The 22,201-nt window shown below is 49.3% G+C and overlaps 1 protein-coding gene across 2 annotated transcripts in view; it reads right to left on the bottom strand.

Annotated features, from left to right (window-relative positions):
* CFAP45 (cilia and flagella associated protein 45) overlaps positions 1 to 20,257 on the bottom strand; it is a 28,372-nt gene extending 8,115 nt beyond the window's left edge. The window contains exons 1-8 of one of the 2 annotated variants that reach the window (XM_029230217.1): positions 20,175 to 20,257; positions 14,034 to 14,159; positions 11,408 to 11,544; positions 9,182 to 9,326; positions 8,676 to 8,846; positions 6,759 to 6,937; positions 4,807 to 4,936; positions 951 to 1,097 (exon numbers count right to left, since the gene is read on the bottom strand). In XM_029230217.1, the coding sequence (XP_029086050.1) occupies positions 951 to 1,097; positions 4,807 to 4,936; positions 6,759 to 6,937; positions 8,676 to 8,846; positions 9,182 to 9,326; positions 11,408 to 11,544; positions 14,034 to 14,159; positions 20,175 to 20,177 (1,038 nt within the window). In that variant the 5' untranslated portion in view covers positions 20,178 to 20,257. Of the gene's footprint in view, positions 1 to 950; positions 1,098 to 4,806; positions 4,937 to 6,758; positions 6,938 to 8,675; positions 8,847 to 9,181; positions 9,327 to 11,407; positions 11,545 to 14,033; positions 14,190 to 20,174 lie in introns of those variants that run through there. The other variant, XM_029230216.1, reaches the window with a different exon arrangement.
* Between the last annotated feature and the right edge of the window lie 1,944 nt (positions 20,258 to 22,201).

Here is a 22,201-nt window from a genome sequence, read left to right as displayed (position 1 = left end):
TCACTCTGTTGCCTGCATATCCCTGGCATCCAGTAAGGAAGCCAAAGCCAATAAATGAGCTTTGCTGAGCTTCATTTTCTATCGTTTGCATTTGGAGTATAGAGGTATATCAAATATGCCTTTTCCAATTGCACCCACACCCTCCCCCTGCCCATAATTAAGAATCCCTACCATAGAGAAGTATGGTATCATCATGGAACCTCAAAGCTAGTAGGGAAGGCAGGACCCACGCATGAGGAGTTGAATAACTTTCCTGCCAGCTCAAGTCTTTCCTTCTCTTCTTATAGAAATCCATGCTCACTCCATCCAAACCGTGCCTAAAAGCTTTCTTTTGCCCTCCATTCCTCACAGACCCCAATCATGCCATTACTCATCCTTGCCCCAGAATGACTCCACACATTCATGAGCTGCATCTCCCTATAACTGTTCAAGCCTATTGCTCCCTGTTCCATGGTGCATTTGTTCTTATAAGTACTACAGGGGGTGGTGGTTGAAGGCTCTATTTTCTGAGCCTAGCATCCAGTATAGGATGGATGCCCAATATAGGAATTTTCACAAGAAGTTTATGGGGCAGCTGACCCATGATTGATTACTGAAGATATAATTATCCAGGTCATGAGGAATCCACGAAAACTTTACTTTCACCAATAGTTTTCATTTTCTTCCCTGCCTGCACCTGACCCTCACCCCAACTTCTAATCAAAGGTGTTAACAAGGACAATAATACCCTAATTGGGGTGTCCTTTCCAGGCTACTCTCTGGTAATGAACAAGGGGACTGGCCAAGTTGAAGAGAAAAAGAAGCCAGGCCCTTGAACTAAGGACATGGATTTTAGGATGATGACGTAACTACCTTCTTTTGCCTTAGCTTAGTTCTCATGCCTGCATATCCCTGAGACAGACACCCCATTCCCGCTCAGAAGTCCCAGGCACCGGTAAGCAGGTCCCTACCATCTTCTTCTTGGTAAATTCCATCACCATCTGGTCTGCCAGCTTCTCCTGAGCCAGCAGCTCTGCTTTCTGCCTCTGGTTTTCGTCATTGATGCGTTTGATCTCAGCCTGCATCTTCAGCTTTTGCTGGTGTCTTCGTTCCAAGTCCTGCCACCGAAGGGAGAGAGCATCAGAGTAGAAGGGGAAAGATCAAAAGATACTGGCCTCTCGGGATGGAGAGACACAGATGGAGGCAGGGAGAGAGATGCACACTCTGAAGTCTAGCTCCAGTTACTGCCCTTGATTAAAGCTGTTCTTTCAAGGGTCATCAATGACCTCTTCCAGCCAAATGGCCCTTTGCAGTCTTCATTCACTTTGACTTTGCAGCAGCCCCTGACACTGGGGATCTCTATGAACTCTCAGGAAGTGGAGGCTCTTAAAATTCTACTCAGTGTCTCCCCCATGTCAGGCAAAATCCTATCCTTTGTTCATTATGCTTTCCTCCTGCCTTCAATTTCCTTCCCCTATTCAAACCCAAACTTTTGGTCTCTGTTCAATAGTGATGATTAAAATAGATAAAATAGAGTATTTGGGAGGGAGGGAGACGCAAGAGGGAAGAGATATGGGAACATATGTATATGTATAACTGATTCACTTTGTTATGGGGCAGAAACTAACACACCACTGTAAAGCAATTATACCCCAATAAAGATGTTAAAAAAAAATAGAGTATTGCACTAATTGAGTACTTTTTATTCATAAGACACTTTATATAACCTACCTCTAGCACCTAAATGTACCCCAAAAACCCTGAAAGGTAGTCCTTGTTATCTTTCTTGTACAGGTGGAAAAACTGAGGCTCAGAGTTTAAGCAACTCGCCCAGGGCCATACAGCTAATGAACTCCAGAGTCAGAATTTTGGAACCTGGTCTGTCTAAACTAAAGTTCCAATCTTCTCTGGAGCTCTTACTTGATTGCCCCAAGTTTTCATTCTCTCTGCATTTCTGAATTCCCTTTGCACTTAAGATGGTGCCACACCTCCTCGGACTTGATCATACGTTGCCGTGAGGATCCCATTCGCTTCCTGTGTGTTCATTCTGTCCCAGCCAGAGGACAGGGACCATGTGTAACACTTCTTCTCTTTCCCAATACTGGGAGGGAAACAGCAAATACTCAATAATGAGGCAGGGAAGAGGGGGCCAAGGTGAGTGGCAAGTGAGATAGAGAAAAAACCTCAGAGAGAAAAACAATGAGTGATGGACATCAGAGTCCCAATCACCCTGAGTGACAAGATCCCTTCTAAGGAATGAGCCTGAGCCTTTGAAAGCTCCCAATGATCAGACCACTTCTGAGCACATCCTCAGGTCCCAATGTGGAGGGGCACTGGGACCTTGGGCAGTGGCCTCCCTACCGTCTCAAACTTGGACTCCTTGCTTCAAACTCTCCTACCCATCAACTCACCCCACCTCCCACACTGCTTCCCGCTCCTTCCATTTCTTCAAAGACTAACCGCTACCTGGCCTCCCAGTTCCTCCTCAGCCCAGCTTCTGCCCTGACGCATCCCAGGCAACACTGCTGACCCTCCCCCAGCTTGGCTCACTGCCCAGTTCAGGGCTCTTTCCTCCAGGAAGCCTCCTGAACCAGACCAGCACAGTGCTGTGTGCCTCCCCCCAGGTCCACGTGGTGCCTGAGTCACGGCCGCCAGCGTCCCCTCACCCTCCAAGCACCTGCCTCCTTGCTCACGCCACAGTTCCCCTCCTGACACTCCAACTCCCACACTCTTTTTTCCCCTTTTCCCTTTCTTCCTTTCCTTCCTACCTTCTCCCCATCAGTTTTACACGTGCCATTGGTACCCCAGGCAGTATTTAATCCCACTGACCCTCAAAGCTAGAAAAGCTGCTGACTTCTGATCTATGACATACATATAATCATATATTTCCTTACTTCTTTGCCTATTTATTTACTTTTTGGTTTGTTGTTTTTGTGGGTTCATTTCATTTCCAAGAAACCAAAGGACTTCCCCTGCTTCTCATCTTTGAAGCCATCATGAAGCAACCCCAGAAAACTCCCTTATTCTCTCCATCTTGCTAGCAAGGTGGGGAAAGCTGCCCTTGCATCACCAGGAGATGATGCAGTTCTAGGCTGGGAAGGCAGAGGTTTCTACCTCTGCCCAATGATACTTCCTGGAGACTCAGGGAGTGCCTAGAAGGACGGGAAAAGGACAATGACCTAACACTGGAGTAATTGTGTTGACTCAGTGACACCTGGAATTTTCTCAATGAACCCACCAATGCCCATTCCCCACAGTCAATTTGGATTTTCCAGTCTCCTGCGTATCTACCCCAGACCTGTCCTTCCTGTCCCTTTCCCTCTCTCTCCTGAGCCAGGAGCTTGGCCAGGTCTTGTCTGTCTTCATGGCCCTGTTGCTCCCCTTCTCAAGCAGTTCACAAGGCTGCCTGCCCCTCATCTTCCCTGACCATCTGGTTATCAGCCTCCCAGCCCTCACACAGACCCTCATACTGCAAGTGCTTGAGAAGCCCTCATAATTATAAGGCCCCCCATGAGATCCTTCAAGGGCCCCCTGTCACTCCTCACCATCAAATTCACTGGGAGATGACAACTCAATCACCCATAAACATGGGGAAGGAGGAGAACAATAAAAGAATATGTGTTCCACAAGTTAAATGGCACCATGAGGAAATAATCAGACAAATCAGAATGTGGGACATTCTTCAAGTCAAATGTCCTGGATGCTTCAAAGTATCAGTGCTATGAAAATGAATGAATGAATGAATGAGTGAGGGAACTCTTCTAGATCAAAATAGACTTAAAAGACTTAGTGAATGCAATGTGTGAACCTTGATTGAATCCTGGTTTGGAAGAAAGAAAATATATTTTTGTAACAACTAAATAAATTTGAGTGTAGAGTAAATATGAAATGATATTATAAAATCATTGGATTCTAATTTTGTTGATAATGGTGCTGTTGACTTGTAAGCAAATGTCCTTCTTCAGAGATACAGGCTGAAGCATTCAGCAGCAAAGTGTCAAGATGCTGGCAACTTACTTTCAAATAGTTTAACAATATCAAAATATGTATATACATCTAAAAGAGACAAGCAACTCAGGCAGATTAACAACCACTAAATCTAGGTGAAGCATTGATGGGTGTGGTACAGTTCTTTCAACTTGTCTGTGTGTATAAAATTTTTTTAAAGTGAAAAATTGAGGGGAAAAAAGAATAAATGCCCCAAATGCTTGCCATGTACCTCACTATGCCAGGGGCCTTTGTATACTGCAACAGATCAGATGAGGCCAATAGAAGAAGATTTGTTTAAGTCTACCTGGTCTGAACAGATGTGTCATCATTACTTCTGCAATGGATACGCTTACTAATTTTATTTAGGCTAACAGGAAAAAAGGGTTTGACTCCTCAACACAATTAATGACACTGAGATGCAATGTACTTTGGATGAGGCAACAGCAGCGAGTCTAGAACTAAGACACTGCTACTGTTCACCTACAAAGTCTATGATATCCCTAGATAATTGAGCGAAGACAATAAAACATCCCTATGTTTATCTGTGCAAAGCATGTAGCCATATCTTTCCTTCATGTGTCCATTCACACGGATATGTCAGTCCTGGACCCCAAGTTCCAGTAAGGCAGGGACGGTATCCAAATCACTGCTCCTCCCCCAGCATGACTCCACAGCCAAACAAATGTTTCATAAGGCAATTAAAAATTGATGGTGACGACGATGTGAAATGAGCGTGTGCCTGACGGCACATCAGCCCACACACTCAAGCCCCACAGTGTTGGAGGGCTTTTTTGCTGTTGCCGGTGGAACTTGGCATTATCTGTGCAGCCCTGTTACCCTTAGATCCTCCTCTTGGAGCTGCTCCATATACGCCCGCATCTGCTCCTTATCCTGTTGCTGCTGCTCGGCAAGCAGCGATCGCTCCTCCTGCTTCTTTTCCATCTGTTCCACAATGTGCCGTCTTCCTCTGGGAAGAAACAGTGCCACGGTGTCTTAGAAACCAAGGGTCTGTGTCTCTCTGTTCTAACCTCCACCCAAATAACCCCCAAGATGGGAGGCATCGTAGGAACAATGTGACAAGTGCCCCCTAAACATGGCTATGCTTCACGAACCCAGACCAAAGTCCTTCCCCAGAGGGTCCTGGCAGGTTGGTCCTCTCCCGTCTGAACTCCTGGCTCTGGGGCTCACCGTTCTTTTTTTTTTTTTTTTAATTTCATGCAGTCTACTTTATTGATTTTTTTTCTTTCATAGATTGTACTTTTCTCTTGTTGCAGAGCACGGGCTCTAGGCACGCGGGCTTCAGTAGTTGTGGCTCGCGGGCTCAGTAGTTGTGGCTCGTGGGCTTAGTTGCTCCGCGGCATGTGGGATCTTTCCGGACCAGGGCTCGAACCCGTGTCCCCTGCATTGGCAGGAGGATTCTTAACCACTGCGCCACCAGGGAATCCCAAGAGCTCTATCTGAATGTCAATCTCGTACTCCTTCCCGTAGATTCTTATCGTAATCTGTGTCTTCTCCCACTCTCCCAGCCTTCCTGCCCTCTTTCTGCCCGGGTCCGGGAAGATCCCACATGCCGCAGAGCAGCTGGCCCCGTGAGCCATGGCCGCTGAGCCTGCGCATCCAGAGCCTGTGCTCCGCAACGGGAGAGGCCACAACAGTGAGAGGCCCGCGTACCGCAAATAAATAAATAAATAAATAAATAAATAAATAAATAAATAAATAAAGATAGAGCTCTTGAATGACTCCAGATGAAATACACTATAGCAATGAGTAAAAGAGTTACATGGAAGCAGGTTTAGACTCAATATAAGGACCAGGTCAAATCATTAGAGCTGCTGAAAAGGCAGGGATTTTCCTTTCATTAAAACTGTTTATGCAAAAAATGAAGAGCCACTTGGCCATGAAATAAACTTTTATTGGGAGCCTGCTATAGTGAGCCAGGTACCTACTAGAAGTACAAAGATGAATGGTACATGAGAACAGAATACAGATGGGGAGAAAGAACTGCCATTCAGTGTGGTGCAATGACTATTTTTTTTACAAGGACTATTTATAGAGGTAATTCTTCAATTATATAGTTGGCGTTCTAAATCCAGGATACTATGATTCTATAATTTACCTGCGTTGGGACTTGTCCTTTCCTGCAAAATGAAGGAGACTGAATTTATTCATTCTAACACGTATTAAGCACCTACTACAGTCCAAGCACTCTGGTAGGTCCAGAAGCTACAGAAATGAATAAGACAGGGATCCTGTCCTCAGTGAGCATACAGCCTGGTGAGGGTCAGGGAACCACAGTGCAAGGAGGGGTGTGCCAGAGTATAAAGAGGGTGTGGCGGGACCCAGAGACGGGAGCCCTAAAGCCTGCCAGGTGAAGTGAGGGAGGTTTCTCAGGGGAGGAGACGGCAAAGCTACATACTAAAAGATGAGAGCGCGTTTTTCGGGGGGAAAGGAAAGAGAAGAGTATTCAAAGGAGAGGGAACAACAAAAGTCATGAGCTTTTGTCAAGACCTGGCATGTTGGGGGAAATGAAGGAAAGCCTCATAGAATGGATGGCAGAAAATGGTGCAAAATGAGGCTGAATTGGGGCCAGATTATGAAGCACCTGTTGTGATCTTGGAAATAAGTTTTAAGAAGTTCTGTGCTTCTCTGAATCACTCCATAAAGGTTTTGAGATAATAACAGAGGAGGATAATGACCATTTCTCATGTCTTCCCCCTTTGCAAGGCTATATGAACCTAAAGACACATGGAAATGACTAAGAGAGGAAGGTGCCAAAGCCATCTCTTTACCGGATGTTCTCTTCCCGCCTCTTTCTGTGCAGCTCCTCCTGCCTCTGAACGGATTTCTGCCGCTCCACCTCCATCATCTGATCCAACCGTTTCTCCTCTGCATCCAGCTCTTTTTGGATCAGCTGCTTCTCCAGAATTTGGGCATCCCGGATGGCATGGCACTTAGCATTGAGGATGATCTGGGGAGTGGAAATAAAGTTGTGGTACTAGGCCTGGGAGTAAGGATGGGGGGGGGAATGCATCACGGGGATATGGAAGTGGGAGCGGGGAGAAATGGGAGCAGAATCCTATTGAGTGTGCTCACAAGCCCAGAAAAGCAATAGTGTCGGGGCTTCCCTGGTGGCGCAGTGGTTGAGAGTCTGCCTGCCGATGCAGGGGACATGGGTTCGTGCCCCAGTCCGGGAGGATCCAACAGGCCGCAGAGCGGCTGGGCCCGTAAGCCATGGCCGCTGAGCCTGCGCGTCCGGAGCCTGTGCTCCGCAACGGGAGAGGCCACGACAGTGAGAGGCCCGCATACCGCAAAAAAAAAAAAACAAAACAAAACAATAGCGTCTTTCAGGGTATTGGATCTTAGTGTTTGGGGGGACATGGATCACGCTTTGGGAATATGATGAAAGCTATGGGCTTTCTCCTCCATAAAATTCATTTGCATCTGTACACACAAAATTTCCATAAAACTTCAGAAGTTCATGGTCCCCCCTTAGAGACCCATGAACCCCAAGTGAAGACCCGCTGTTCTACACTTCGGGGAAACAAACATTCTTGCAGAGGCCAAGCCACTAGATTTTTAAACTAGAAGAGCCCAACATGACACATAATCGAATGAAAAACCATGAGCCATCAATAGGAACTATGGAGTAAAAGCTTTGGAAAATAAAAGGAAGTAGAGAAGATTTACCTGAGAGACAGAAACTGTAGATGAAGGGGCTGGGGAGTCAGCATTTTTCATTTGGCCAGGAAGTGAACCACATGCAACTGAGTTACACAATAGAATTCCAAATGAGCCTCTGGTCTTTATGCTCTCAGCTAAGGGAAGCACTTTGAACACGACAAAAAGAACCCAATTGCCTGGGACCACCATATGTGGCCAGAATTGAACTAGCAGGATAGAGATACAAGTAACATCCTCACATGCATTTATCGACCCACAGTTCGCAAAGCCTCTCCCATATATTAGCATATTTAATCCTGCCAATAATTCTGCTAAGTAGTTTCACCACCCTCATTTTACAACTGAAGTGAGGCTCAGGGAGGGCAAGTGACTTGCCGAAGGTCACACAGCAGGCACGTGGCAAGTGCAGCTCTCCACCCCATTCCCCTGCCAAGGCCAGACCCTGACCTTTCACCCCTGCACCCTGTCTCCAGCTGGAGCTCATGCTGTCAGGTGTGTGAATAAGAGATAAGAGGAGGGAGGACTTCCCTGGCGGTCCAGTGGTTAAGACTCTGTGCTTCCACTGCAGGGGGCATGGATTTGATCCCTGGTCAGGGAACTAAGATCTCGCAAGCTGTGTGGCACGGCCAAAGGGGAAAAAAAAAAAAAAAAAAAGGAAGCTTGATAGAACTTCCCTGGTGGGGCACAGTGGTTAAGAATCTACCTGTCAATGCAGGGGACACGGGCTCGAGCCCTGATCCGGGAAGATCCCACATGCCATGGAGCAACTAAGCCCATGCGCCACAACTACTGAGCCTGTGCTCCAGAGCCCGTGAGCCACAACTGCTGAAGCCTGGGCGGCTAGAGCCCGTGCTCTGCAACAAGAGGAGACACCGCAATGAGAAGCCCAAGCACCGCAACTAGAGAAAAGCCTGCACACAGCAACGAAGACCCAATGCAGCCAAAAATAAATTAATTAAATTAAAAAAACAAAATAAAGAGAGAGAAAGAGAGATAGGAGGAGGGAGGGAGAACGGAGAGCTCACCTTGCTCATGTCCTTCAGCTCCTCTACCTGCTCCATCCGCAGCTGCCTGGCTCTCTGAAGGAGGTTCTGGGCCCTGTCCTTGGCCACCTCCTCCAGATTGTTGAGCTTCTTGCTGGTCCTCCAAACCATTTCCTTCTGTTTCATGATCTTCTTGCGTGTGGTCACTGCGTCCTATGCGAGCCACGTCGGGATTAGTGGGGGGTTACTGCCTGTGCTCTGTGCCCTGGGCACTAGCCCGGCTGCCACGGTTGACCCCAGATGAGTTTCGCCTCACCCCACCGCACTGTCAGAGCCCAGGGGTTTCTCAGCCTGGCTTCCTCACCCTTCCCGCCACCCTGCGGTTCCTCCCCACACCCACTCTTAATTCTACAACATGTCCTCTTTAGCACGTTCACGCCCCATTTCTGGGTCCCCTAACTAGAGCTCCCAGTCTTGTGGGAAGCTGGCCTCTCCCCAGCCCTTCTCTTCAACCCCCCTCTGCATAGATGGGGGACGGGGGTAGCTACCACAATGGCTTCCTTCTCCTCCTTGAAGGCCTGCTCCCTGGCCTTGAGTTCTTCTCTAGTCAGGACGTGGGATGCCCATTTGATCCGCTCAAACTCCTCAGGGCTCATGATAAGGGACTCCCCGGAGGGGTCCTTGGTGGGGATGCTGACACAAGGATTGAACAAAATTAGGGAGGCGAGGGGAGGGAAGGGCAAGCTCTCAGCACCACACTGCAGGCCGCTCGGCTCTCCTCCCCGCCCCTCATCACTGCCCCCCCGCCTGCAGGGACTCGGGCAAGGGCAGGAGAGACAGCCAACTGCGCAACGGGTCCACTGGGGAAAAGCGGTCCCAGGCAAGGGTGGAGTAGCGTCATGGGCTAAAGAAGGGACAGTTTAAGGACTTTTGCTAAAAGGTCCAGTTCATATGCTACCTTCTCTGCATCGCCGTGTATGACCCTCCCCCATGTATACATACATAGACCACCTCCTTTCCTCTGCTCTCCCTGCCAGTGTTGTGGGCAACTTCTGTTTCCCTTGCTGGATCACAAGCTCCTCCAGGATACGGACTCTGTCTTAACCCCACAGGCAGTCCAGAGTCTGGCACAGTGCTGGGCACAGACTGAGGACTCATAATAAAGTTGTTGAATTGAACTTTTAAAATAGATGATTCCTCAAGGATGACATAAAAAGAGCAAGGGGATGCCAGACAAGGATGAAGTGGATGCCAGTGAGAAACAAAAGCATCCCTGTGCATCCAGCCCAGAGAGAAGCTTTGAACCCTAAATATTAATTAAACTCTCTGATCAACAATAGTCAGAGACATGTCTATAGACATTTCTAACTGCCCAGCACATTCAACAAACCAATAGATAATTATAAAGATTACAAACAAATGACACACATTAAAGATGGAGCAGAGGGGTGGGGATAAAGATGCTTCTGGGTGAGGTGATTTAACAGGTACATGGCTAGGAGGCAGGAAGTTAAACTTCCTCCAATAAAACTGGTGCAGGGGGGCTTCCCTGGTGGCGCAGTGGTTGAGTGTCCGCCTGCCGATGCAGGGGACGCGGGTTCGTGCCCCGGTCTGGGAAGATCCCACATGCCGCGGAGCGGCTGGGCCGGTAAGCCATGGCCGCTGAGCTTGCGCGTCCGGAGCCCGTGCTCCGCAACGGGAGAAGCCACAACAGTGGGAGGCCCGCATACCGCAAAAAAAAAAAAAAAAACTGGTGTAGGGGAGGTGTCCAGGAGGTGGACGAATGAGCGAGTGGACTTGAGGCTTGGCTAAGATCTTGTGGTTCACTGGGTGGCGTGGCCCAAAACATCTGGGATCTGGAATAACAAAAAATGATCTAAATCTGAGACAGCATCTCACGTTGCTCTCAGCAGCCCTGACAAGTCACCAGCAACTTCACCTCCAACGTGTTTTTTAGGACTGGACCAGTCCAAGAAGGAGACATTTCTTGGGCCCCAGGAGTACCTGCAGGGCTGCTACCACATCTGGCCATTTCATGCCAGAGCTGACCAGACAGTGCTCCTGGAGCTGTGTCCCAGCCGTGCCTCCCCAGCTTGTGACACAGGCTGCATTTTCTGGGAATTCAAGTTTTTAGTGAGTGGAGCCAGAGTAGGAAGAATGGTTTGGAGAATGAAGCACTAGCACAAGAGCTAAACCACTGAGTGATGGTGTTGGCTCATTTCACATGGCTGAGCTGGGCCTAAACCCCACAGGAGGGGCCCCAGCAAGGGGGCTGCTCCAGTCAGGAAGTCATGCTGAGCTAATCCCAAAGGAACCCAAGAGCCCTTGGGAATTTCCTCTTCTGGCCTCAGAGCCTGGGAAGAAGCCAAGGGGCTAATTAGGCATCTGGTCAGTTTCCCTTTGCTTCCTATTCTTGATGCAGCCAAAAGGAAGTGACTCATCTGGACATTTCCCTTTACCAATGGGAAAGTGCACTAATGGGGGCTCAGAGAGGACCCCTAAGCACCTCCCCTCTACCAGCCCCATAGGACCCACGGCAGCCAGAAGAAAGGGAAGAGAAAGAAGCTGGGAATCAAGGGCAATGGCAGTAATAGATACAAGGTGGGGAGAAACAAAAGAAACCAAAATGGAGAAAAAAGGAGAACCAAGAAACAAAATGGGGGGAAATGAATAGGAAAGAGGTGGGGTCCGCAATGACAGAATGAGACCAGGTGGGTTTCCCCATCTCTACGCAGAGGTCCTCAGCGGAAATGCTCTGTGCGCTAGGTACTCACATGAGCTCCCGGACCATGTCCCGGGTGATGAGCTGGACGGTCTCTGGCTTGTGGTCCAAGCCCAGGGCAGTGAGAGTTTTCCGAATGGCATGCTTATCTCGGAGCAGCATGATGGGGCTGTTGCTCTGGGTCAGAGGCTGTGGTGTCAGGAAGGACAGTTTAAAAGCTGGTCACCACACTTCCTGCTGGTCAGCCCTAACTTCAAGTGCAGCCTTCCCCTCTCCTGGGGCTTCTACCCCATCCAGTGGCAGGGGAGGCTGGCTGGGGCCCAGACTGCAGGACCACCAAGAGTAGCCAGGGCACTGAGAGCAGCAGGGTACTCTGCCCTTGAACATGGCCAGATGTGCTCTGTACCGACCAACTCTTCTGAGAGCAAGCCTTCTTTATACCTTGTACAGATACTCCCAGAGGGATGGGGGCGTGGGGGGAGGGTTGCTAGCGTACGTCCATTCCTAATCTAAAACCATCAGGAATGAAAATTTGGGGTCTCTAAGTTCTCCTCCCTCCGTGGTTTACGAAAAAAAAAAATAATTAGCTCTCCTGACCACACTGTGGGTTTCAAGCATACAATTTGTTATGGACTCATCCAATCTATGATATTTGTTATTTTTAATCCTTTCTAATGATTCATTTACTTTCATCCCCCAAAAAAGCCATATGGAGGAAGTTAGAAATAGCTAAATGGCCCTGGTGGAGACCTGCCCTTAAATCTAATGGGGTGAGGGAGTCAGTGAGTTAGAATTCAGCAAGGCGAATACAAATTAGATATATGAGGTTTTTTAAAAAATGCTCTGACCATGAAGGAGTAACATAATAAGAAAATGAAATCACTTTTCAGGAAATTTTGAACACAGGAGAGAATTTCATTTGTCATGAACGCAGTATCTGTGGTCCTGAGTAGAGGCAGGCACATGGCTTCGGTGGAGGTCTTTCCTGTCTGGAGAATCCCGCTTTGCACACCCGTCCCTGGAGTGCTGCTGCCACCTGGTGCCCATCTCTGCTTCCAAGTGGCACAACTCAGTCAGGCCACAGGCCACTTCTGCCCCCTACTGCCGGCTGGGAGACTTCCGGGACTCTCACCCAGCAAAAAGGCCAAAGAACAGGCCAGGAATAGGCATTACTTTGCCTGCACACTCTTGAAAGTCAGCAAGGCTCTGTTTGGAGAACTCGGCCATTTCCAAATCTATCTTCACTAGAAGATATCTATCTTTAACTAGAAGACTCCCCATGGACTCAAAACAAATAAACGACATGTCTGCAAGTGAAATTGCATTGCTTTGATCCTTTCCCTTGTCCATAGGAAACTGCTACAGAGTGGGCATCTTCTAAATGGATAAAGATGCCCATCTGGAACACTCTGGAAAGTCCTTTCTTGTCCGCAGTGAGGAGAGTGAGGGGCAGGGGTAGACATCAACTCTCGTCTCCCCAGTGTGCCTGCAGCCAGAGCTATTCACACTAGGATTCACACCACCACTGGTATCTTTCTTCTTTTTCGCTTTTCTCTGCTTCTTTTTCTTTTTCTTTTTTTCTTCCAGTTTTCTTGAGACATAGTTGACATACAGCACTGTATATGTGTACAGCATATTGATCTGATTTACATCCATCATGAAGTGATTATCACCATAAGTTTAGGGAACACCCACCATCTCATATAGATGCAAAATTAAAGAAATAGAGAAAACCATTTTCCTTGTGTTGAGAGCTCTTAGCATTTACTCTAACAACTTTCATAGATAACATACAGGCAGCGTCCCTCTCCTCTCTCAATCTCTCACCACCCTTCTCTCCATGTCTCATCCTCTTTCTCTCCTTGCCTCTCTTCCTTCTTACCGTCTGAACATCACGTGTACCAAGGTTATTCCAAGTTACACTCTGGCTGTCCTTCTCTAGTCGTCAGCCTCTTAGATGGGATGACATTTGCAAACAAACACCTGCCTGTTTCCCAAAGCAAAGTAACTGTATTTTTTTTTTTTTTTTTTTTTGCGGTACGCGGGCCTCTCACTGTTGTGGCCTCTCCCGTTGCGGAGCACAGGCTCCGGATGCGCAGGCTCAGCGGCTGTGGCTCACGGGCCCAGCCGTTCCGCGGCATGTGGGATCCTCCCGGACCGGGGCACGAACCCATGTCCCCTGCATCAGCAGGCGGACCCCCAACCACTGCGCCACCAGGGAAGCCGAAAGTAACTGTTTTAGCTGAGCAACCGGGAAAGAAGGCTGATTTTGTGTTTTTTCACTCTGATGCTGTTCTCCGATGGAGGGGGAATTATGTTGGTCTGTATCTGCAAGCTTGGGCCAGTGGCCCTCAAACATTTCCATCACAGGGCGCTCATTGAGCAAAGAGCGAATGTTGAGTGCTCTGCAGCTGAGACTCCCTTCAACGTTATAACAGATTTTTAAATGCTGTGAAGACCTAAGGATTTCATGGTGGAGGAAGCCAGGTGCCCTGTTTGCTTGGGCTCCACTAGGCGTCCGAGCTCGTGCACTCGAGCCTCAGAACCCCTCCCGGTCTTCAGTCTGAGAATTACCTGGGAGGGGGTGGCCTGCCCAGAGCTAGCTTTGTCCTGAGCAATGCTAGTTTGGGTCACTGCCTCCAAGTGGCCGCTCCCTGGAGGGGCTGGGTGAGGGTTACCTTGATAGCTCCGAAGAGGCTCTCATCCACCTCGGAGTTCAGGGCTTTGGTCCGATAGCAAGGCCTATTCCTTAACCTGTTGGAAGTGGTAGAGGAGGAGCTCAGGACGCCAGCTGTGCTTAACGGCTGCAGGGAGAGGCAGAGAGTTGGGGTCATCAGTACTGAGTGCCATCTGGACCCCAGGCAAGGTAGACACTTCGCCAGCCCGTGCTGGGGGGACGTTGGATGGGCATGTGGGAAAGGCCCTGGGTAAGCCCTGAAACGTAGGGGACACCCCACAGGAGCAGAGGCGGGCACACCAGCTCAGTGAGAAGGACTCCTGAGGCTCCCCAGCTAAAGACGGCCAAGACGCCGTGCGGCAGAGAAGGAAGGAGAAAGGACACAGGACGGCAGGAGGATGACCTCAGTGTCAGCTCGGTTCTAGTTTTCCACAAGCACAGTCTTGTGAGGCCACGTGGGCTTTCCTGCCCAGATATGTGCAGTGTCCTCTTCGCCTCCAAACTCCTCAGCCCGAGTGCCAAACCCCCTTCATAACTGACACTACTATTTGCCCTCCTTCATGTCCCCACCATCTCACAAAGTTGTGGTGGGGACCTGAGGGCACTCAGGATGGAAAAGCACTTCGCCCACTGCTGGCGGGTGGTTGGTGCCTGATAAACTTCAGTTTTGTAACAGCTGCCAGCTACAGTTAGGCAGACCGGTTCAGAGCGTCCACCATGATGCTCTTTCACTCCCAGGACCCCTTTAATGTGCATTAGTCAGCTTTTAACCATCCAGTACTTTCTAGATTGGGGGAGTTCCCCATCTCATGAGGTGAGAGTGACAAGGATCATCCCTGAATGTAGAAGCTGAAAACACCAGATGTTTGTCTTCCAAGCCTGGGCAAAGGACCCCTAGGCTGAGCCATCAGATGCCCCAAGCCTGACAATAAATAGGGAACTAGTGATGCAAGAAGGAGAACATGGAAACCCCTTCTGACAGAGGCAGCCACACCCCGTGTCTGGGGCAATGCTGATAAGGGTACCAATGGCAACTGCCCACAATAAAGCTGCCGGTGCTGGAGGTGCAACAGTACATCGAGGGTCTTTGCCAGACCATTTCTGGATTGTGATTTAGGCCTAGGTTCTGGCTGCAGTGCCTCCTTTGTTCTTATTTTCCAAGCCTACTTGCCCAGCGTTGGTGTGAAGTCTGTGCGTGCTCCAAAATCCTCTCCATACATTCCCTTCTCCTTAAATTCGAGTTCTGGCTCTGTTGCTTATAACCAAAAACCCTGACTGATGCAACCTCCTTTCCCCAAGGTCAGTCCAGCTTCAGCTCACACCCAAGAGGAGAAGTCTATCTCCAGGACGCAGTTTCTGTGAGGACTGCCGGACAACTCCAGGCTTAATCTAAAGCTGATTCAAATCTCACTCTGGAGGAGCCCACATCTCCCGCAGTTCTCTGATCTGGGACACCTAGGGGGAGTGGACTGGGCACGTCAGGTCTACCAAGCCTGGGAATGAGCAGCTGTCAAGAGGACACGGTGGACAGGGAGATGCATTCCAGGTCACTAAACACTGGACAGTGTGTTTTGAAAGTTCTCTCTGATCTGCCGTGACCACACAGACACCCTCCCACCCCGGCAGCACCTGTTCCACCTGAATCAGGTTTTCACACTAAATCGGGCAATTATCCTCCAGCTGGCTCTGTTCCATACAACGAGCACTGCTGTGTGCACCCTTTCCCTCCCAGCCTGGCACAGCCAGCAAGAGGCCTACAGAGGGCGCCTCCCTTTACAGCCTCGGTCAGCTCCCATATAGTAGAGCAGAGAAACTCGGCTTTATTAAAAGGTAAATACAGCAGCCCCAAAGATGCCTAATAACAGACTCTGAAGGGTTATTATATGGTAACTGGGGAGCAACAGCTCCCCTTTCCACCAAAAATAGAATAAGAGGAAATGAATAGAAACCACTATAGGTGGGATTGAGGCAGAGCATTGGGAATAAGCAGAAAAGATGGAGGGCAATGGAACATGAGAGATGGTGTGAATTCTGTAGACAACTAAGGGGAGAGGTGCCTGGCACGTAGTAGGAGCTCGATATGTATTTGAGGAAGAATGAATGAATGAAGTCAAACAAGACGACCTCTTGGGGGCTGCAGACCAGATTGAGATGGAAGCCTTTCCCGAGTATGCCACCACTCCACATTTTCCATATCACGGATGTGCTCTGCACTGTGGAAAATAATGTATGAGAAAGGGCTTCGGAGCACAGGTGGAAAGCATTATTGTTGTTTTGCATTTGTTTTCCTGTTTCTTTTCAAGGGCTCATACAAGCTTTTCCCTTGGCCTTGGGTGTCCACCAGACTGTAGGTTCCTCCAGGGCTGGGACTGCATCGCTTCTCTCCTATGCTCTTGATACCCAGATCAAAAGGAAGTCGCACAAGAGATACTCGACTGCCTGAGCCTCGAAGTCAGAACATAGGAAGGAAAACAGATAACGACCACAGTAAAGCGGCCACTGGGCAGAGCAGAAGGAAGCCTTGAGCTCTGGGGCTGGGTGGCTGAAAAACCTTATTGGGGAAATGCTGACTTTGAAGCCACAAGCCTTACACCAGGGTTAGAATAACCAGTTTTGCCAAAAGCAACAAGAAGGATTAAGGAGGTCACTGTGTAAAAGTACTAGAAAAAAATGAAGAACCAAGTAAAAATGGAAAGTTAGATCCCTCTGGGCTAGAGGCAATAGCCAAGAGGTTCTTTCAGGAGGTGAAGGGCTGGTTTTATTTCTTGCATGACCAAATAAATATCCCCAAGAAGCTGAGCCGTACCTAGAGAGAAGCTGGCTAGTCTTCCCTGGGGGAAGGCAGCTTTATTTTATTTATTTATTTTTTTAATTTATTTTTGGCTGCACTGGGTCTTCACTGCTGCACGCAGGCTTTCTCTAGTTGTGGCGAGCAGGGGCTACTCTTTCTTGCGGTGTGCGGGCTTCTCATTGCAATGGCTTCTCTTGCTGCAGAGCACGGGCTCTAGGCACGCGGGCTTCAGTAGTTGTGGCACACAGGCTCAGTAGTTGCGGCACACGGGCTCAGTAGTTGCGGCACACGGGCTTAGTTGCTCCACAGCATGTGGGATCTTCCCAGACCGGGGCTCAAAACCGTGTCCCCTGGATTGGCAGGCGGATTCTCAACCACTGCGCCACCAAGGAATTCCCAAGGCAGCTCTTGAAGGTAAGGAAAGACCGCTGAGGAGACAAGGATGATCGGCAAAGACGAGGACTGGGACAGAAAAAGATGCCAGCTCTGCCTTGATATTTTCCTTTTGGTGACCTAGCTGACTCCCTGTCTCTTCAAATACCATTCCATCCCAGGTTTACAAGAATTCAGCCATTGCTGGGGGCTCTGGGAGAGACTGATGCAGAAAGATTAACTGGTCATTCAGAAGATGATTTTCACTCCATTATAGATACAGGATGATCTCCCTAACATATTAAGCTTATATATATGTTCTAGTCCCTGCTTTCAATACTTTTTTTTTGTTTAATATTTATTTATTGGTTGCGTTGGGTCTTAGTTGTCACATGTGGGATCTTTCCTTGTGGCACGCGGGCTCACTAATTGTGGCACACGAGCTTAGTTGCCCCACGGCATGTGGGATCTTAGTTCCCCAACCAGGGATTGAACCGGCAACCCCTGCATTGCAAAACCGATTCTTAACCACTGGACCACCAGGGAAGTCCCCATATTAAGTGTTAAAGAAAGCAGATTATAAGAAACATGGAAGTACAGCAGTAAAAATGTTCACATGAAGGGTATTCATCCAGAATGTGTTACCAAAATAAAGTTCACAAGAATGTTTAACAGTAATTTCATGTGAGTATTAGCATCTTAGGTGTTTCTTGTATTGAATAATGTTCTGCACTGAGTAGGTAACTCTCTTTATGACTGGGGCAGGGGGAGGGGAGAACTATTTTTATTTGACTACAAAACAAAGCAGTGGACCTGGTGCCCTGACTCTGAACACAGAGAGTGCAGCCCTTAAAAAGCTGCAGTGCCGGGCTTCCCTGGTGGCGCAGTGTTTGAGAGTCCGCCTGCCGATGCAGGGGACACAGGTTCGTGCCCCGGTCCGAGAAGATCCCACATGCCACGGAGCGGCTGGGCCCGTGAGCCGTGGCCGCTGAGCCTGTGATCCGCAACGGGAGAGGCCACAGCAGTGAGAGAGGCCTGCGTACCGCAAAAAAAAAAAAAAAAAGCTGCAGTGCCAGATGTCCCGAGATCCAGGATGTTCAGCTCAAATCCAAGAAGACAGATCTCGAACGGGGCTGGAACAGGGCAGTGTGGAATTTCCATGATGTAACTGTAACACCTGTCAACTGAACAAAGACAAAGGCTTGTCCTTTCCTGGATGTCCTCTCCACCTGGGACCTAGCGTCTCTTTTGCATATAGGTTCACCGCAGGCTGGCAAATTCAGGCTTTGAGCTCTTAGCCTGATTCTTCCTGCTTTCTGTAGACTTTGGTTACTAAGAAGGTGGGGATGCCCATGAACCAGGTACCTTACCTTCCACTGAGTGATACATTCAGGTCACCTCTTTCCTCAAATAAGACTGTGTTGCCCATCTGTGGAGTACCATTTGAAGATGACATCCTACTCAGTACTGAGGCCCTGTCCCTCCTTCTGGGGGATGTTATTCATTGTTTTTGTAATAATCCTGGAGGTCTGCCTAATTGTGACCCTCCCCGCAACTATCACCTCTCCCCACTCCTCCAAACACTCTCAAAAGCTAGTAAGTAGCACCATACACACACACACACACACCCCCATACACACACACCCATACACACACACACCCATACACACACACACACACACACACACACTCTTGGTCTCACAGAAAGGCAGAGATCATTAACTTGACCCATTGCTTCTCAAAGGTGCTCATATGCCCAGTCCTGTCCAAGGGACTTCAGAAGGGCTCAGTCAACAGACCAAAACCCCTCCCTGAGTGGCCCTTGGGTGGGGAGTCCCTGATTTGCATGAGCCAAAGCCCACAAGCCTAGCCCAGGTGCAACTCACTGATTAATTTGGACTTGGAAATATGACATTTTTGAAACAGGAGAAAAAGAGAACTAACATTTACTGTGTGCCCTTAGATGCCAAGTGTGACGCTAGGCCCTCAGAGACAGACACACAGCACTGGGCCTGTAAATCACCCAGGAAAGCTGGAGATAAATATGCATCGTAAAATGCATAAATGCTCTTTGTGGGAGATTTGTTTCTTTTATAATTAACAAGGCTCTTCTTGAAATCCTGACTTGGGGACCCTGAATTTGAACCACTGAGTCCCAGAAAAGCAGTGTGACCTCTGAACATGAAGTGTGTCCACAGGTACATCAGAGACTCCTTTGCCACTGGGTGTGCACCCAGAAATTCTAAGGTTATTTCCAGTAACCCAAGGCTCCAACACCTATCCTCTGCCCCTCTCACTTATTCCTCAGGGACCACACCCTCCTCATGGGATCCCAGACATCACCTTCATACCTCTTCCCAGGCCTGCTGCCCTTTCAACCCTCATGACCCTTGTCCTCTCCATCCTGGGGAACCCCAGGCCTGCTAGACAGTCCCAATCCCTCTCCAGGGACTTTCAAATCTGGTACCCTCTGCATTCATTCATTCATTTGCAAATGTTTGTTGAGTACCTATGAGTGACCCAGAGCCCCAGTAACAAGACAAAACTTAGGCTCAGGACATTAGGTGACTTACACATTGTCACCCTGCTGGTCAGAGGCAGAACGCGTACCATAACCTGTTATCTGGCCTCCTCACCAATGGTTTTCCCACATCACATCCCACAATCCCCAGCCCATGGAGGCCCCAGACCGATGGGAGGGGGAAGAAGGTTGGGACAGCCCTTCTCTCCACCTCCTCTGCTCAGCACCAGATCACATTTCCAATCGCTATCGACCCCACCCCTAATTTCTCTTTTGGACCCCCCTCAGGACTTCCCTTGCCTCTTCCAGGGGTGTCATCCCCGCTCCTGGGCCTTCCTGACCCCAGACCCAACTTCTGTCAGTCTCCCAGATGCCCACTTTCCCAGATTAGAACCCCAACCCAATTGAGGACACATGAGGCCCCCATCCGAGGTTCTGCTCCACACCTGGGACCTCACCATCTCAGCCGCACTCTCTAACTCCGCGCCTCCACCGCCTCCGCCACCTACTGCACCACTGACGCTAGGTGTTGACGCGTTACCGTAGTAACCAAGAGCCGGCGTTCTCAGGCCCGGGCCCCGCCCCCTCCCGGCCCCGGCCCCGCCCCTCCGCTCTGATCCGCTCTGGCTGGTAGACGCAGCGTGCTGTGGCTTTAGGAACACGAACCCCACCCTCTGACCGTTCCCGCCGGCGCTTGAGCGGGAACTTTGGCTCTGAAAGACTGTCCCGCCCTGGCGCGCCCCGCTCTTCACTTAGCTTTGGCTGAACTCTTGGGTCAGGACCCAAACCGTCAAGGTCCTAGCATTGGCCCAGGGGGTCTGACTTGCTGGCAGCCACTCCAGGAGCCAGGCCCAGGGTCACGGTTTTTCCCCTACACCCCATCTAGGTTACCATGGTAACCGTTGCCCCAGTGCTTGTGAGGGGCCAAGCCAAACGCTGATGAGAATTTAGTCTGCAGAGAAGCAATCAGGATCAGACGAAGCAAGTTTCACAGCAGCAGAGAGTCTGGTTAGACCAAAGAAAGAACTTCCAGCCGTGAGGATGTGTATGTAGTTTCAGGAGCATTTCCTTAAAATGTGGGCCTCAGACCTCCAGCTCCGAATCGCCTGGGAGAGTTTATTAAAAATGAAATGTAGACCCTACTAGAGTATCTGAATCGAAATCTATGGACCTGGCTTTAGGGAACCTGCCTTTTAATGCTTCCCACTTTGTATGTACTGTTCTGGAAAGCTTTTTAGGAGTTTTATGATTTTCCCAATTTGGTTTGGCACCTATACCTCCCAACCTGCAGGGACAAGATTGGACTTACCCCACAGCTGTGCCTGCTCCAAGCCTCACAAAGCCTTCCCACAAGACCAAGTCCTTTTGTTTTTTTCTCCAGTGCTGATAAACTGAACTCTTAGACCAAAAAGAAGTGGTGACTTCGGTTCTGAGCTACTTTCCCACGCCCAAACCTCTCTCCACAGCCCACCTTTCTGGGGCTTACTCCAACCTGACTTTTGTGTTGTAAAGCCAGTCACTGCCTCCTCTGACATACTCAGGGCTGAAGGATGGGCTGCAGAGCTAGGGTGGTTGAGGGCTGTTTACAAGCTCCAGGGGAGTGGGGGAAGGGAGACCAGGTCACCTCCAGTTGTTTTTAAAAGGGCTTAACTCCAGCAAGCTTCACATTCCTTCCCTGGATTTTCCAGCCTTATCTCCTTTGGGATCCTCAGAAGGACAAGTTAGGGGGTGGGGTGGGCAGAAAGTGTTGGAGGTGGGATCAGAGGGAGGGAGAAGCCAGGGTAGCTACCATACAGGTGCTGGCACGATCCTCCTGGCTTGAGAGTGAGGGAAGGGCTTTTCTGTTCTGGCACCGTTCTTTCCCCAGCCTCTTCGTTGCAACCCAGAGAGGAGGGAAGATGAAGTAACCAGTCCCCTGTGGATTGGATGCTTCCCCTATGTTTTCCACCCAGTTCTCACAGCCACATCTCTATGGGGTAGTTATTATCCCCATCACCAAAGAAAAAACTGAGACCAAGAGAGATAACTGTCCAAACTCAAAAGTTAGTGTTCTTTTCTCAACTCAGGCTGCCTCTCTGAAGGAAAGGTGTGAGGTTGAGGCAGAAAGGAGGGGGATGACCAAATGCAGGGTAAGGGAATTGCTTCCCAGGCTTTTGTTCGAATTTACCTCAAAGCTATCAGTGCTTAAACTTCAGGCCTCCCATTTGCCTGAGCCCCTTGAAAAAGTAAGTTGAGGGAATTTCCTGGTGGTCCAGTGGTTAGAACTCCGCGCTTCTACTGCACAGGGTACAGGTTTGATTCCTGGTCAGGGAACTAAAATCCTGCATGCTGCACGGCACAGCCAAAAAAAAAGTAAGCTGAACTAAGCATACATTTTACATTTACATACATTTAATGAAACAGGTTTGTGTGGTTCTCCACCACTTACACAGATAGTTAAGTTACTGCCAGCTGTCCGGGTGGAGGAACAGCTGCCTGGAACACT

Source organism: Monodon monoceros, unplaced genomic scaffold (genome assembly GCF_005190385.1).
Source record: "Monodon monoceros isolate NGI ecotype Baffin Bay Population unplaced genomic scaffold, NGI_Narwhal_1 Super_Scaffold_18, whole genome shotgun sequence".
NCBI lineage: Eukaryota > Metazoa > Chordata > Mammalia > Artiodactyla > Monodontidae > Monodon > Monodon monoceros.
Note: the sequence above shows the minus strand (reverse complement) of the source record. Positions and strands in the feature narration are given on the sequence as shown.